The sequence below is a fragment of the Acomys russatus genome, chromosome 24, assembly GCF_903995435.1.
Source record: "Acomys russatus chromosome 24, mAcoRus1.1, whole genome shotgun sequence".
Classification (NCBI taxonomy): domain Eukaryota; kingdom Metazoa; phylum Chordata; class Mammalia; order Rodentia; family Muridae; genus Acomys; species Acomys russatus.
This window is the reverse complement of record NC_067160.1, coordinates 45575827-45593092: the sequence shown is the minus strand read 5'-3', so window position 1 is coordinate 45593092 and position 17266 is coordinate 45575827. Positions and strand designations below refer to the sequence as shown.

Here is a 17266-nt window from a genome sequence, read left to right as displayed (position 1 = left end):
CCCAAAACTACACAAAACAAACAAACAAACAAACAAAAAATCATGTTTTTCAGGTTGTCTCTCCTGTCCTTTTCTGCACAGGAAACGTCCACGGCTTTATAGTTTTCTACTTCCCAGGGTAGCTCATCTTCTGGGGCTTCCGAGACTGAAGAGAGGGTATGGCCAAGGCAACTGCCAGCTGGCCTCTCTCTGCCTCCACAGTTAGATCCACATGCCCTGAGGAAGGGTCTCAGTATAGACCTGTCAGTCTATGAGACGTATGAGCCTGAGAGACACCTGCCTCTTCCACTCAGGGGTCCTTATTGTCCCTCATGTCTCTGGTCCCATCCCCACAATCACGTGCCTGCCTGGACTCCTGAGGACTCTGGGATTCTGAGGCTTCCTTAACGTTATCTCCATTTCCCTCCTTTTGTGTGAAGCCACCTGCTTCTTTGCTCCTCACCTCCACCCCAGGGCGGGTAGAGGGGTTGCCTCAATTTCCCTTCCTTCTTTGTGCTTTCTTTCCATCTTCATTTCTCTCTCTCTCCTAGGCTCTTTCTGCCTGCCCATCCCCTGGGGTGTGTCTCCCTGTTTGTGTCCTTGGTATCACTGTCGCCTATCAACCTTCCAGCCCAATTTGCTCTATTCTTGGTTACCTGGTATGTCCAGGAATGAGCCTGGGATCCTTTGCTGCTTTAACGGAATGAGAGATCTTTCCGTGGCAGGGCAGCTTGTGAGCCTCTCCACCCATGGCATCCAACCTGTGAGCTACCCACAAGTTCCCATTGCTCCTTAGAGCCCTTTTGCCCAACCCAGGGGACAAGAACCCTCAGGGCCACATACACAGGGTGTCTGTCTGCTACCCCAAAGACCAGGTCTCTGTGGCTTCTCTTAATGAACCAGCCTTCAGTGACACATTCATTATTCCTGTTCAGTCGCTTTGAGTCAAAACTGATTAGTTACACTTACAGTCGCAAAGATGTAATGATTTTATTGTTTATCTTCAATTTATTTTGATTAACATCTCCGTTCTTTTCATTGCAAGTGCAATTAGGTGCAATCTAACAGCGACTACTTTAATTTTGTTGAAATTAAGATGAATAAGTGACGGCTTATGGTGCTTTGTTTAACAAATAAATCATAGTTAAGAGGAGTATATTAGTAATAAATGAAAAAAAAAAAGACAGCTTAATTAAAATGCACGGAGCCAGCCTCTTGATGTACATCCAAAAACCAAATGTGGATTCCAAAAATCAGAAGGAGCTGAGGGTTAGAAAGACCCTTCCTGCCTCTGGGTGTGGAGATCAGAGGCTGACAGACTGATCCGGTTTTGAAGCCACTGCTGAATGAAAAGCATGCAGACACTATGGTCCTCCTAGGAAGGTCCCACTTTGTCACTAGGGAAATCTAGGAAGAAGCAGATGTGGGAAGTGAGGTCTCGCCACCCTCTAAGAGACCAGAGGCAGTCCACACACTGATTTTTTTTTTTTCCGGGAGACCACCACAAGCAGGGGACAGGTCCCCGCCCCCATCCGCGCGTATGGGGAGGGCCAGGTCGCCCAGCTTGGGGAGTCCCTCGCCAAGCCCAGACCCTAGGGCAAGTGAGCTCTCCTCCCCGCTGGGCTGAGAGGGACTTCCCCATCTCTTGATTTGGAAACAAAGTGCAGAAAGTCAGCCCTGGAAAGTTTCCCCGTGTGAAGTTTAAAAGCGCCTGTGCTGGAGAGGCCGGCTTTGAAGCAGCTTGCGGGCCCCTCGGCAGGCTCCTGCGAGTCAGAGGGCCGGCCTCGCCTCAGATCCGCCGTGCCTGCCTCCGCAGGGCTGGGAAATGGGAATTGTTTTTAAGTTGAAAAATTACTCGCTAAAGGAGCTAACTCCTTTACCACCGCCCTTCTTTTGTTCTCAGCTGTCTCCTTCTTCACTCTGCCGTCTCTTTCTCTTTGCTTCTTCCTTTTAGTGAAAAGGAACCAGCGGGCCTGGGTTCAAACCCTAGAACAGGCCTTGTGACTCTGAGCCAGGGGGGAGGGGGTCACCTTTCTGGACCCTAGTAGTTTATCAGAAAAAGGAAGGTAACCGTGCCCAAGAGGCTGAGATGCTATAAAGGCTGGCAGAGGTCTTGAGGCACAGAGCAAGCGCTCCCAAACTCCCTAAAGGCGTTTCTGCCCTGCAGCTGGCTACTTCTCCATAGGCAAGTCTCCTCCTCAGTGCCTCATTTGAGTCCCTTTTCCTTTTCAGCCCGCTGCGTGGAAGCTTTATTTCGTTTTTCGTCCTCTCAACAGGTATTATTGAGTGTTCTCCTTGCACCAGGCAGTGTGCTGCAACACACTGGGGAGCTAGTAGGTAAATCCATTCAAGACAGGCCTACTCTCAGAGAACTTCCAGTCTCAAGCACTCTGTGAGACTCCCTCATCCAGGTCCGGGTCCCAAAGTGTCTGCGATTTGTTTTGAGAGGGCAGGAGCAATGCCTAGCACATTGCCTGGCACACAGCAGATGCTCCCTGGCTCCTAGTTGTTCAATAGAGCTGTTTGAGGATAACTCTTGCATGCCTGACTTGATGACACAGAGAACTAAGCTTAGCTATGTGTTCTTAGCAAGGTCACTTGGATAGAAAAAGAAGAGATTACACTCTGAGGTGGACAGTACTTGAGATAGGCTGGTGGAAGTCAAGAGATGATGGTAAACTTCAAGAAAAGACTAAACCCAAAGGGCATGTCTTGCTAGACCTGGCTTCTTCCAGTTCAGAAACAGAAAACTAAAACTGAAGTAGTTATAGATTAATATGAGCAGTTCTCACCACTGAGGTTCAGTCTGCAGAACCCTCCCTGTCAGGCTGGACCACCTCTCCAGCCTCATTCTCCTCACACACACTCCAGCCTCATTGGCCTTCTGACCATAGCATTTCTGCCTTCCGCCTGGTCCACAGCTTTCACGCATTCCTTTAGCATCCTCTCCTAGCTGCCTGTATCCTCTGGTCTCCCCCTCAGGTCTCAGCTTTGAAGACCACACCTTGAGAAACCCCTTCCTGATCCTAGCCTCCTTCCAGATCAGTTTCCCAGGACACTCGATTCCTCTCCTCACACTCACTCTGCTGTCGTGATGTGAGTCCCCCACTCAAGTTTGCCTCCCCAACTAGGAGCCAGTGCATGCCTGTCTTAGGAACTGCCATCCCTTCCACAGAACCTGAATAGAAGACAGGGCAGAATGGAAGCCTTCCAAAAACTGGCACATTACACAAACCATGAATAATCTAACTCACAACCCTAAAAAGAAAAGTAGTAGTTGTTTCTATTTCCTGGAAGAGGATGGGCACACTTGGGATGGTGTTACCTGCCATCCAGGAAACACCTCTTGGTGCTTAAAAAGCCAATCCCCCGGGCCCTGGTAAGGAAGAAGCAGCAGACGACACAGCCTGGGATATCAGACCTAGCTCTGGGCTGTGCCCAGCCAAAATATGGAGTAGGCGTTAAGGAAACCACAGTCAGGATCTGGAGACCCCAGAAGAAATCACCCTTGACACTCCCTGCTAAATTGGTCTCAGGGTGCCCTGGTCGCCAAGCAGCTGCCACTGTAGCTGCTGCATTTGCTAATGTGCGAGGTTCAGGAGGGGGACCCAGAGCCACTGGCACATCCTGCTTCCGTACCCTGCTTCATAACCCCCTCCTTATTTATTAGCTTGTATTAAAGATAATGAAACTGCAGGGGGGCGGGAATGACTTTCCCGACGTCCCAGGGCAGGGAAACGACTTGAGTTGGATTCGGGGGACCTCTGTTCCAAACAGAGACAGCAAAGGACAGCCAATCTTCCCGAACAGAGGGAGAAAGGGGTAGCGAGTGGCGCGGTGCGGGGGGAGCGGGGGCGTAGAAATGAGAGGGAGGGAGAAAATGGTGCGAATGAGTAAGGAGCGAGGGGTAAGAGAGCAGCCCCACCTTGGGAAAGAGAGGCGCAGCGCGGAAGAGCTGGGGACACAGGGAGGGATCCAGGGAGGACAGGAGACGAAAAGACCGACAGACTCCAGGGATGGAGGGAGACGGAGGGAGGCGGACCGAGCCAAACAGGGAGCGGGGCCGGCAAAGCCAGTGACGGGGCGGGAGCAGGGGCGGGCGGGGGGGGGGGTGGACGGCGAGGAGCCCAGCGGGCGCGGGACGGCAGCGGGCGGGGCGCCCAGGCCAGGACGCTACCGCGCGGTCGCCTCCTCCCGGGCTCCCGCCGGCCCGGCCGCCCCCGCCCGCGCACGCAGTCTAATGACCGCGGCCAGCCCGAGCCCACTGGAGGCGGCCGTCAGCTGGCAGCGCGGAGACCGCGCGCCCCAGCCAGGGTGGCAACTCCCGGGGCTCCGCGGGCCCTGATTGATTTGTCAGCTCAGGCGAGCCAGCAGCCACTGCTATCGCAGCGCCGCCCGGGCTCCCGGGCTGGCCCTCAGGCTGGAGCGCCCCACCGGCCCCAGGAGGGAACCCCTGGTCCCCAGGCCCGCGCTCCGGCGCCCCTCCCCGGCCCCCTGCGGGCATCGCCAGGCCCCAGGGCTGCCCTCCGCCCCGTCCCCACCTCTGGGCATCGTGCCAGCCCCGCCAACGTTCGCCCTGCTGCTGCCCCCCAGTCCCGCACCGCCGCCCCCCGCGCCCCGGCCCTGGCCCAGGGCCGCCCGCAGAGCCGGCCACACCCGCTGCCGAGGGCTCACTAAGGTAAGAGGCGCCGGGACCGGGAGGGCTGCGTGCAGGGCTCGAGGCTGGGCCACCCCCGGCACCCGCAGGTCGGCACAGAAACTGCGACTGCCACCCAACCCAGAACCTGCGAGGGCCCGCCGGGGACACAAGATGAATTGTGAATTGAGATCCTGGAAGGAACTCGGTGATAGTTACCAGTCTTCCAGTCCTGGGAATGGAGGGTCTGGATTTTGGGCATGGAGCTCTAGTGATCATCTCTTTTAAGGAATTCTCTCCCTCTCTCACTGTCCTCTCTCGGTCTCTGAAGTCACCATTTCCTGATGTCTCTTTAAAGGAATCACCCCGTTTCTTCTCCTTTTCCTAAGCAAGAAGTGGGTCTCTACTTCTCTTCCCAAACAAACCTATTTTCTCTCTCTCTTTCCCAATTTAGAAGGGTTTGTTCCCTCTTTCTCACTCCTCAATTTAGAAAGAATTTCTCTCTACCCACAATTTACAACCGTCTCCGTCCGCAGCACTATGCTTGAAGGCTAGCCGCGCTCTTCTGTTGCCCCTTTACCCCCAAGTAATCAGATGTGCATTTCGAGTCTTTAACTCAAGGGCATGGAACCTGGTGTTTTTCTGGTGTGGAGGCAACGCAGAGAGACGTTTTACTCAAAGCAGGCAGGGTACCAGTAGCCCATCTCTACCAGAACGAAGACAGCTGCCTAGCCTCAGTCAGGTGCATGAGCATTTGTTTCCAAGGGGCAAGAAGGAGAGACCTTCCTCTCAACAAAGCATTAAGGCCAAGGGAGATTGACTGTTCTAGCATCTTCCATGGGAGAAGACTCTCAACCTCTGGACAGGGGGCCACATCTAGCCTCTCTCCTGCACCCCTTAACTTTAAAGTAGTTTAATGAACACACAGAGAGAAACCATTTGTTTTTCACTGCGTGGTGAGCAGTCTACAAAGAGAAATAGGAAAGGAGGGAGAAAGCCTTAACTCTGATCCCCGCAATTAGTTCCCTGGGACGAGGGGGGGGGGGACCCGGGAGCCTCAGTTCTTCAGACACAAAAGCATTTAGATCGCTTTAGACCGGTTAATCCTGAGTCTGGCTCGGGTCTCTTTTGTTTCCCAACTCCATTGTGGGTTTTGTGTAGTTTCTCTCTGTTCGAGTGATTGACTAGCCAATGGATGGTAATTATCCAAATGTCCCCTCTGTCCTTTGACTGACTTCTCTGTATTATGGGCAACTGTCATGCATTCTGTCATTCCATATCATATTACACGTATTATCATATGAAGTCCCCCTCCTTTAAAGGAGGGAGTCTCGGCCCAGATGCTGCTGCTTTTTAGAAGTAAGGGCCCCCCTCCCCCGAATAATTTGTGCTGGGCACAGTTTGCAATACAGAACAGGGGACTCCGGAGATGGGAGGTTTTGCAGGTAATTTTTTTCCCCTAGCTGGGGGTAGGGGTGGTCTCTGGGGTTAAGGTTCTAAGGATTTGCGCTGGGAACTTGGATCAGGTTTGCCAGATGTATTCATTGGGTCAGATCCCTAGAGTGATTTGAATGGGTCTGTGGGTTCCCATTATGCAGAAACTTAGAATCAATTTTTTGAGCCCTGAATATAGGAAAATTCTACACAACTGGTTCCTTTTGGGGATAACTGGATCATAAAGGTACATGCTTAGGGAACCAGCCCTTAGGATCCTAAAATGCACTTTGAACCTGTGGCCCTTTACAGGACAAGCCCTTGGACTATTGCCCCAGTTTGCTGCCATATATGCTGTATATATTTCAAACCACCACATGCTTTGAGAAGGGACCAGCTTTTCTTGCAATGCTTTTGTACAGTAAACTTAGTGCCCCTTGGTGCAATTGTGTGTGCCATCACTTAAGAGGAAGGCCGGATTTATAACAAGGAGGCATTGCAGGCAGAGACTCTGGGGTCCTCTGAATCTGTGGGCAGGACTAAGCCTTTCTTCTGCTAAAATGTGAAAAAAGTGTTTTATTATTGCAATGGATATGAAGTGCCGCCCAGATGTACAGCCTCGCAGTTAATTGCCTTGTTCTTCATCAAATATATGAGCAATAAATTCTCCAAGAAGGAGGTGTGCCTGTGTGTGTGTGTGTGTGTGTGTGTGTGTGTATAAATGGATGGATAGATGAGTCCAGGAGAGAGAGCCCCTCACACTCTTTTAAAGACCACAGACAGACTATTTTATGGGAAGCTTGATATACAGCAGAAAGATGCTTTGAATTTTTCAATGATCAAATATACATGATCAAGCTGTGCATGTTAGGGTGCGAGGCGTGCTGACGGTCAATGGCTATTGATCAGACTGTTAAGTATTTCTGCTCAGTTTTAGAAATATAGATGGATCCCAGATGAATTAAAGAATTGGATAACTAACAAACTATCAAGTGGTTTCTTTGGCAAATGGAAATGGCTAGTCAACTAAAAACATTCCTATCATTGCTTAACACCAATCTGAGAAAGGAAGGAAGGAAGGAAGGAAGGAAGGAAGGCTTTAGAAAATGGAAATTTCGTTAGCAGACATGTCCAAGAACAAAGTAAAAATATTGCAAATATCTTATTTGGAGTCTACCCAGAACAATTACTTTACTTGACTCAGCCTTGTTCTTAGGCTCAGAGTTTATATCTATCCTTCTGTCCATCCTTCTCTCTCTCTCTCTCTCTCTCTCTCTCTCTCTCTCTCTCTCTCTCTCTCTCACACACACACACACACACACACACACACAATTTTGCAGCCAATTTTGACCCATGCTGATTCACTGCTGAAGATAAGGGAGAAAGCCATTTCTGGGGGTAGAATCTAAAGTCCTCCACCCCTTCTGCCTAGGAACCAAGCTAACTGTCCACATGGCTTTCCCCAATTAACTAATTTCTCATTAATCTAAAGATCTATTTAGAAAGGTGTGGAGGGGGTGGAGGATAGAGATTTAAAGATAATCTCTAATTGGTCTAGAATTCAGTCCATGACACCTACAAACATCACCACCCCCCCCTTTTCTTCTTTCATTCCCACTCTCTTCCTCTCTGACTCCCTTTCCTATGTCTTTCTTTCACTTTACCTTCTAGAAATTAAAAAGTGGACTTGGGAGGAAGGAGTCAAGCACCCAGAGAGAGGAGAAGGGAGTGAAAATTAATTTTAAAAATTTTTTATTATCTATCAATCTTATTTATAACCATCCAATTAGCTATTTTGTAAGAGACTCACATTCAGGAAAATCAGCTCTCACCCAGGTTGTAAAACTTAAGCATACAGACAGGATTGATAGTTGGGATTTGTTTTCATACCTTAAAAAAACAGTGTGTAGATTTTTAAATCTTTTTTTCTTTAATCTGCAAAACATTCCTTTTCAGCTATGTACATTCACCAGAGGAACTCAGATACCCCTATTGACAAATCCCCCCTTGGGATAGAACCAAAATTGGCCTCCCCCAACCTCCAGAAAAAAAAAAAGTTGATCCACCCTGAAATGGATGAATCAGCTCTGATTGGGTGGACATGCCCTTTCACCTCATTGTGTCTGACCTATCACTTAATTAATCTCTCCCAGATGCAGAGCTGTTGACAATGCCAACGATAAGCAGTATTTGGAACAAAGCAGGAAGCTTTTAAAAGAACAAGCCACAGTGAGGTTCGAGGCCCTTAAAGATGTGTAAATCATCAGCTTTGGAAAGTCGAGTTTGTTAGAACATAGCTGAATGTCAGAAATGGTCCCATGTTTCCTAGAAACTTCCTGTGCCTTTCTTTAGCCACTGATGTGTATGCAGATTCATTTTCTGCCTCTCCCTTCTCTGCTTCTGCCTCAAGTTCTTCTGCCTCTCTCTCTCTCTGGATTCAGACTATCATGGCTGGTTTCCTGGAAACTGTCCTTTGCTTCTTAGCCTAGTCTTGGGCTCTTCAGATCCTTTTTATACCATTGGGGCTATCAAGGTGGTCAGCTTCAGAGGCTTTGGGTGACAAAATATTGACCGCATTGGCTAGTACCTATGAATGTTTGTGCTAGAGGCACCTTGGTGACATGCAAAGGATAGTGGATTAATTAAACAACTTGCTAATTGCTGCCTAAATTAGTATATAGAGAACATGAAACAGGTTTATAAAAGATGACAATTTGAGGAATTCATAACTTTTTTTTCTTAGAAGATTTTCATAAACAATTCGTAGAAGCTGCTTTTACTCATCATCACCTATTCAGCCGGGCTTTAGTTAATGGTAATAAATGGTCTGGGACCCTTAGCTGGGCCTGACTGATGGAAGAGCTTTGTTGAGTCTGGTGCAGGTGGCACTGTTTAATAAGCATGGGAAGAGTGGGTAATGTACTGCTTGTAAAGAGAGTAAATGCAAAATAGATCACTAATTATGGCTGCCCCCAGAAATGGATGTAAGCTGAACCAGTCAACTGATGGGAAGTTTCAAAGAGACAACAACTACTACTATTTCTTCTTCCTCTTCCTCTTCCTCTTCCTCTTCTTCTTCTTCTTCCTCCTCCTCCTCCTCTTCTTTTTCTTATTCACTTTTGAGGTGGTTTGGATGACCTCATCTGACTCTAAACAAGCACATATTAAAAACCTGAGCCTGCCGACCTATTAATGTGTCTTAACTATCTAGAGTCCCTTTATCAGAGGGTCAACTTCAGTGCTAGAACAGGGTAGTCTGCATATATCTTCCTACCAGAGATCCCCACAAGCTAATTGAAAACTGATTTTCATATTTCATTGCAAAGTGTCAGAGATTTTATTTTTGTTTTTGTTTTGTTTGAATCACTTTATGCTTGAAAAAAATGAGTCTATAGGAAATCAAAGTGTGAACACTTAAGCAAACAGAATTTCCCATATACCTGCAAGGGTTCTAATGATTTCCATTCATGCAAAGATAATCAATGGGACATTAGTTGTTTTAATTGATGAAAGAATAAAAAAAAATGTTGGGGGAGGGGGGTGCCTAGGGGCTGCGCTTCAGCCAAAGCATCTGTGGGAAATGACTCATTTCTCACCTAAAGAGACAATGGCAACTTCCCTGGACAGCAATAAAGATTTGCTAATCAGACCAGAAGAAAGTTGGGCTGGGATGTGGAAAGCTCTTGCTAAGAGCTCTGCATAAGATGATAGTCATGTTGGCTATTTTCTCTCCCAAACTCACTGCTAGTGGTTGTGAAGTTGGAAAAGTACCTGGACCTGCACTAAAGAGAGGAAGTTTCTCGATCCCCAAGAAAGTGCAGTTTGGGTTGAAACCTAGCACAATCTGTGATGGCAAGCCCATCTCAAAGCTGGAAAGCACAACACAGTGCCCCTCTCATCAGCTACAGAAAGGTTGGGGTCAAATGATGCACTAGGTATGTGATGCCTGTACAGCAGCAGTAGTGTCAATAAGTGGGCAGTCTGTGGCCTTTGATAGGGGATCCAGGGAGAAACTAAACTCAGAACCTTGAGGCAAAACCTCTTTCTGTTCTATGGAAATAGTTACCAAATCCACCTACAGGCTGGCGAGCCATAGCTGGGCACCCCAATCTATTAATGTTGGTGTATGTGAAGCTCAGAAAAAAGATTTATTAGAGAAACTTGTGTTCATGATAGAATTTAGGGTGTCTTGAATTCTGAGAGGCTTTTGAATAAAGGCTGGTAGAGAAAATTTCCCAGTATTAAGTGCATGGAATTGGGAGAGATGTCAGCCACCTGGTGGCTTATCCACTTCCTCCCCCATCACCACTATCTCTACTTCCTCCTACAGAATCATTGATACTCATTTAAGCAAATACAGTTCCTTGTGTGAGAAATTTTATTGTTCTCTTCAACCTGAAAGACTGAAAATAGGGGTTAGCAAAATGTCCTTTTAAGGAATGCCTGTTATTCTAGACTAAATTAAAAAAAAAAAAAAAACTGACCCTCTAGGTACAAGATATAATTGTAGCACATGAAATACAAGGCCTCTTGTTGAAATGTTCACTTTCCTTTTTGTTCCTGAGCAGTGTATACCTTTTTGTGGAAATTAGCTGGAGGGAGGCAGAAGATAATGCAATTAGCTATTGTGTATTTTGCTGCAATTGTTCTTTAAGAATAATTTGATCTGACAGATTTATATTGTTGGCAATGTGATTTGAGGAGGGCCCAGATACAAACTTTCCACACCCTAATCAATAATGGTAAATCGTTTTTTTGCTGAAGGTGAATAATCTCTGACCTAGAATTCATATTTCTTTTACCAATTCCCTGTAATAAAATTGAACATTTTGTCACCACTTTGAGAAACACTGCCAAACACCTTAAAACACATGTCACATGCCAGCAGCCCCTCATGTCCCTCCTCAGGGAGTTCCTACATCTGGAACCATAATCACAGATAAAAACCTTGACAAAATTGCATCTGAGCACATTCATTCCTCTCCACAACCCTTACTTTCTCATAACATTTAATACAATATTAATACGTGCTACCGAAAGGTAGGGAAGAGGAAAGGGCTGCCAACCCTCACATTTCCCGATGCATCATGTTCAAACCTGAAATTCACACTTCGTGTTTCATTTTAAGTTCAGTGCGTTTAACACGGGGTGGGGGGGAAGAGAGAAAGAGAGAGGGAGAGAGAGAGAGAGAGAGAGAGAGAGAGAGAGAGAGAGAGAGAGAGAGAGAGAGAGAGAGAGAGCGCGCGCAAGGGAGCCCTGGTTAGTTCCCCAACCTTCTCAGTTGACGCCCAGGGAGGCATTTCCCCCCCTAGAATTTTTCAGATTGCTGCGGGGAGAAGAGGAGGAGGAACTGGGCTCCTTTCTGCTTGCCAGGAGCCAAGCCATTTCTCTGTCCTAGTGTCACAGACATGGGGCTCCCTTCGGAAATAATGAGGGTCCCACTGACTTATATTGTCAATACTAGTAATCAGCAGATTTCTGTATGGTATGACCCAAACAATGAACAGATTTCATAGTAAAAGAGCCTTGCCTGAGCACGTTTGCTGCTGCAGACAACCTCTCCCATCAATATACAGCAGCCCCCACCCTACGCCCATTCCTGAATAAGGCCCGCAAGCCTAGGGATGGAGGACAGTTCTCACTGAAGATGTAGGGCTCCTCTACCATCCCTATGACCCCCACTCCACCTTTTCCTGGTGCTACCTCCTCCCCACATTCCTTTGCCTGGTAGGGGAAATCATCTTTTCATTTCTCTGCTCTACAAGAAAGAAAAAGGGGTTAAAAAGAAAGCAAAAGTGCAGGAAGCGGTCCCCAATAGGGTCTCTTGGGGGGCACATGGGGTAACCTGGTAACGGATTTTCAGATGCTGGTGGCTTTGTTTAGTTGGTGCTCTCAAAACAGATCAGGCCTCCTCCCACTTAAAATGACAGAGAGGGAGGGAGAGGGAGGGAGGGAGAGAGAGAGAGAGAGAGAGAGAGAGAGAGAGAGAGAGAGAGAGAGAGAGAATGTTCCTGAGCAAGACCCACTTTAGTAAGGAAGGAATATAATGTGCTGAATGGTACAAGCAAGCCCAGAGAAGTTAGGCTTTACACAGGGGACAGGAGCAAGAGTGGCGGGCCACTGGCTCTGTGACTGCAAGCCAAGCCAACAGCTTAAAAACAGTCCTTTCTGCTGGGAGACCAGGAAAAAGTGTTGGCATAGCCTCTTTCTCCCCCCACAGTTGTTATTCGAGAGTTTTCCGGAACCCTAAACCCCAGCTTCATTTTCAGAATTTGAGGCAATCCTTTAGTAGTACCAAGCCCGGGAGCCCCAGGCAGAAGAGTCTGGAGCCAAGGGGTAGGGCGGTTCCCAGGCGCAGAGCCCTTCCGGGACGGCTCCCCAGTCCGAGGTTTGTTCTATCTGTCTTTCCCTCCGGGGGAGACTCCAAGGCTGCAGAAATCTGGGCGCCCGCTTGTTCGCTTGTCAAAAAGCAAACTGTCTTCACTTACTCCAAGAGTAACATCCCTGCCTAGGAAGAGGAAGGAAAGAGGCAAAATAAATAAAACCAGTTAATGTTGTAGTTAACTTGCAAATCAAGTAAATCTGTTGGTGCCGTATTTGAGAAATAAACCACGAGAGCGTCACAGCAAACACACACTTCTGAACGTCTTCATTTTGATGTAATGGTATATCAGCGTCAACTATCGCTTTCTCTGCTGGTACACTCGGCCTGATGCCGCGGGAGGAGGGTGCCCATGTTTATCACCGAGTGAGATGACTAATTACACCTTGTCAATCACCGGCTATGAAGACATAAAACCAGCGCGCACAATGAAATAGTTGCCTGCAGCGTCAATTAGTTGGCGATTCCGAGGGTATTTGCGTGGCCCTGCTTTGGCCGTCTCTAATAACGGGACAGAGAGCCGGTAACAGCGTGCAGATCAATCACCCTGGTTCCGCTGCGCCTCGCGTCCTCCTCCCCCTCTCCCCTCCTCGGCCTGGCCTTACTTTTTTCCCTGCGCAGGATGTTTCCTCCCTCTGTGGCCCCAGCCTGGTGGCGCCGCCAGCCCGGGGAGCCCAGGGAAGTTTGCGCGCTGTATCTCCGCAGCCGGCAGCCGGGAGCCCCGCAGCCTTCGGGGAGCGCCCGGGCTGGTGGCCCTTTTGTTGGAGAAGGCGTGGAGGAGCGCTTTTGTTCTGAGTTAGTCACGGTGGCCGGCTGGAGGCTGCTACCTCATTATGCGCCGGGTCTGCTAGTCTGCAGGGAAGCAGATGGTGGAGAGGTAGGCAGAGGCGACAGTGGCCAGACCTGAATCCCGTTCACCTGTCACCTTCCACAAAACGCAGGATACAGGGAGCTGAGGATGCTTTACCCCTGGCCGGGAGAGGGAGTCGAGGGGCCGCCCTTCCAGACGTTTATGAATGTTCCAGTTACCTGTCTTAGCCTGATTTCCACCCCACCCCACCCCCTGCCTTTCCCTCCGCTGCGACTCCTTGTACTGTGTAAATGTCACTCACGTGTCAGGATTTGTGTTTACAGCCTGTTCCTCACCTTGCTTAGTCTCCCAGGACAGGGCAAAGCCATTACACGATGTCCCTCATGATTAGCAAAGTTAGCGGCCTCTGAACCCAGGGCCTGGGTGCCCAGATGCCGCCCCGCGGCAGGAAATAGGCTTGAGCTTCTAATGGACTTCATAGCCTCCCAGCCAAAAGCAACGGATAAATAGAGAAGCGCCCTGGGGTGGGGAATCCCAATGGAGAGTTCAGGCCAAGAATGGATGGTACTGCTGGTCAGAGAAATGGGTACCGAATAGTTAATATCTCTTTATGGGTAGGGTTTCCTGTCCCCTGGGTAGCTTTTAACAAGAACCACCGAGTACCCCTTCCCCAGCTCCTAAGGCAGCCCCTTGAGTCCAGCCAGCATCAAGGGCGTATACCTCAGGATTGCTACAAAAAGTGTCCGGCACTTCCACATCAACTTCCGTCTCAAACCTGTAGGTTGCCAGACTTAATTTTTAATTTCCTACTTTCTTTAGGGGGAAAAAATGTCCCGATACCCCAGTATAGTGTGTCTGTATATTCCTAGAGTTGACTGTGGGTCAGTGACTATGCAGATACTGTCTGTATGAACATGCACATTCCTGGTTTTGGAGTGATGGCCTTTCTCTCGAGTTAGGGCACCTTTACAAAAGCAGTGTATACACACAAATGTACAACTGGAAGAATTTTTGCAAATATGATTGATAGGAGCTCACAGAAGATTAAGAAGGCTTGCCTGAGGACACACATGTTGGTGCTGGGTGTTCAGATGGCCCCTTGGGTATGATGTGCACCTGTCCGTTAGTCCGTTAATGCAGGCTATGGTTTTGCCAACAAAGATGTACTACACATACTGGCTGTACTTTTGCCAAAAGAGATGAGCATGAGCATTTTCACCCATGGACACAAGCGTAGGCACCATAAGTGTAACACATATTTATGTGCACAAGTTTTGTACAGTATGTGGAAAACATGACTACATGCTACCTCAATTATATGCCCTGTGAGATAAACTGCAGAGGTCCTGGCTTCCCTTTGATTGTGCCAGGCAAGCAGACCGACATTTCAGACTACGTTTTCCACTCCCTATAACATGGAATGAAAGCAACTTGTAAAATGAACCCAGAAAAGGGATTTGAGCAACTGACTTGCCCTTTTTTCCTTTTTACCCCAAATTCCTTTTTGACTCCCCAATCCCTGTTTCACCAGACACCTGGCCATTGCCCTGGCTTCAGCCAAAAGATTCAGGGATGGCAGTTGGGATTTGCTGGGCAGGCCCTGTTATTGTTAGTGCTTGCGCAACCAGGTGGCTGGGTGGATCCAGATAAGGCGCTTGGGGAAGTGTGTGTGTGTGTGTGTGTGTGTGTGTGTGTGTGTATGTATGTATGTATGTATGTGTGTGTGTGTGTGCTGGTGGTGGTGGAATGGAGTGTCCCATAGGAGAAGAATGTGAGTGAGAAGGTTTTGAATAGTAAAGGAAAAAGAGGGAGCGAAATCGCTGAGTGCCTACTATGCTCCAGTCATTTTCTATTTCTTTCTTTTATCACACCCAAACACCTTAAAGCAGGGGGCCTTCTTCTTTCCCATTGAGAAAGTCAAACTGTGTAAAGGAGGTTGAGTCATTCTCTTGGGATCACATTGCACGTGATGGGAGAGCTGTGGACTTCTTGCTTCTTTTTCTGAGTCCGTAAAGATGTGCTTCCAGACTGGAGAGGCTTGGGGAAATCCAGGAGCAACACACAGTACAGTTCCTAGCTCGCTTGGAGAGAGGATATGCTGCCCGGACCTCTACCCGAAGAAGTCATTGCTCCTGTGGCTCTTACCCTTGGTCCCCAGGAACCCAGCGCCGCAGAGCGGAGCTTAGAGCAGCGCCTCAGACCAAAGCCAAGCTGGGCGGGAAGCAACTGAAGGCTCTTGAAACTGTACTCTCAGACTGTCTTCTCTGCCCATCCTTGCCAGAGGCCAAAGAGAAGGATGGAGACCTCATCAAGCATCCTTTGGCAGCGTTTTCTTAGGATAGAGTCGGCAGGAAAGGTTTAATTTTCCTTCCTGAAGGAACACAGGAAACTGTTCGCAGCTTAGAAACTCCAAACCCCGCGCTCTCCCTTCTCCCTCCCTCCCGCCTCCTTCTCCAGCCTCGCCCACTAGCTCCTACCACCTCCCCTCTCCGTTCCACTCCTCCTCTAGCCTCTCCCCTCCCTCTGGGTCTCCCGCCTTCCCGGAGCACGCGCTGCCAAGGCCTGGGGCGCCGGGCGGCCAATGGCACGGCGGCAGGACGTGATGTCAGGCGCGGCTGTAGAAAAGGCGCGGAGGCTTGCGCTGGCGCGGACTGCGGAGCCGAGGCTAAGCTCGGCGCGCGCTTGGGTAGCTTTGCGCGCGGCTGGGCCCGCGGCCGGCGGCCCCTCCTCCCATTCTGCTCCTCCTCCTCCTCCTTTTTCTCCTCCTCCACCTCCGCCTCCTCCTCCTCTTCCTCCTCCTCCTCTTCAATTCTCCGGGTGGCTCGGCTCAGCTCGCAGGCTTCGCAGAGACCCCTACTCCAGTTCGCCTTTGGTTGAGAACACACCCCAGGGGGTAGGGGGGGAAAGAGACGTCAAGGCATCTGGGCCGCCGCGGGCACCTAGCTGTTCCTGGGTGAACCCTGACTGCAGTCGCCGCCGCCTAGGGCAGAGTTTGCGCCCCTGATTTGCGCCCTGGGCGCCAGAGCCTAGAGAGCGATGCCCGCGGCGTGAAAGCGCCCGCAGCGGGCGCCGACCTCTGCCCTGGTCTCCCGCCCCCACCGCAACCCCTGCCCTTGTGACCCTGGCTTCGGCGCCGCTGCCCAGGCGCCCCGCGATGTAGCTGCCCCCACGCCTCGGCGGGAGGCGTCCTGGCCCGCGGGTACCCGGGGCCCGGAGCCCGGCCTGGGGGCGCAGCCGAGCTCGGGCGGGGCCGGGGCCTCGGTGGCGATGCACTGGGCCGGTTAACTCCGGGAGCACCCGGCAGCTAAGGCGGGGGACAAGCCCTTCCTCGGGGCAGCCGCGTCCCCAGTCCCGCCGCGATGCTGTTCCACAGTCTGTCGGGCCCCGAGGTGCACGGGGTCATCGACGAGATGGACCGCAGGGCCAAGAGCGAGGCTCCGGCCATCAGCTCCGCCATCGATCGCGGCGACACGGAGACGGTAGGCGCGCGGCTGTGGAGTTGGGGCTGAGCGCTGGGACCTGGCCGAGCCGGACAGCGCCTCTGCTCCCCGAACTTTGGGGAGAGTCTTGCGAGACGCACAAGACCAAGGCTAGGAAAACCCTCCGGCAGAGTGCGAGGCCCGGGGCGCCAGGCTCTGGGGAAACCGGGTTGCTAGAGCAGAGGAGGGAGTCAAAATTGAAACCCAGTTCTGGACCGCGAGGGTGGAGGGGAACGTTGTTCTAGAAGTGGAAGCTTGAGGCCACTCACTTCTCCCTGTGCCTGGTGCTCCGGGTCCACAGTCCTGACTCTGCACCACTCAGCAGCTGGCGCTGCCGCTGCCGCCGGCGCCTCGGGGAAAAGGGAGAACCGATGGGAGCCCTGTGGCTGTAGCTGGTTTGAGTTGCTTTCAGTCTCCTGGCAGTCGAGCTCTCTCCCTAGCTCAGTTTCAGGACCCTGTGATTTCTGGGCCAGCGCTTTTCGTTGACTGTGACCCGTGCTCCTAACTGGCCAGGTTCGGAGTTCAGGCTCCGGCCTGGCTTCTGC

At 50.3% G+C, this 17266-nt stretch overlaps 1 protein-coding gene across 2 annotated transcripts in view; it reads left to right on the top strand.

The window, feature by feature from the left end:
- The first annotated feature begins 4549 nt into the window (after nucleotides 1-4549).
- Lhx2 (LIM homeobox 2) overlaps nucleotides 4550-17266 on the top strand; it is a 30857-nt gene continuing 18140 nt past the window's right edge. The window contains exon 1 of one of the 2 annotated variants that reach the window (XM_051166572.1): nucleotides 4550-4657. Coding sequence is in view for 1 of the 2 variants with exons in the window: in XM_051166571.1 (XP_051022528.1) it covers nucleotides 16602-16721 (120 nt within the window). In the remaining variant the exon portion in view is untranslated. Of the gene's footprint in view, nucleotides 4658-16008; nucleotides 16722-17266 lie in introns of those variants that run through there. The other variant, XM_051166571.1, reaches the window with a different exon arrangement.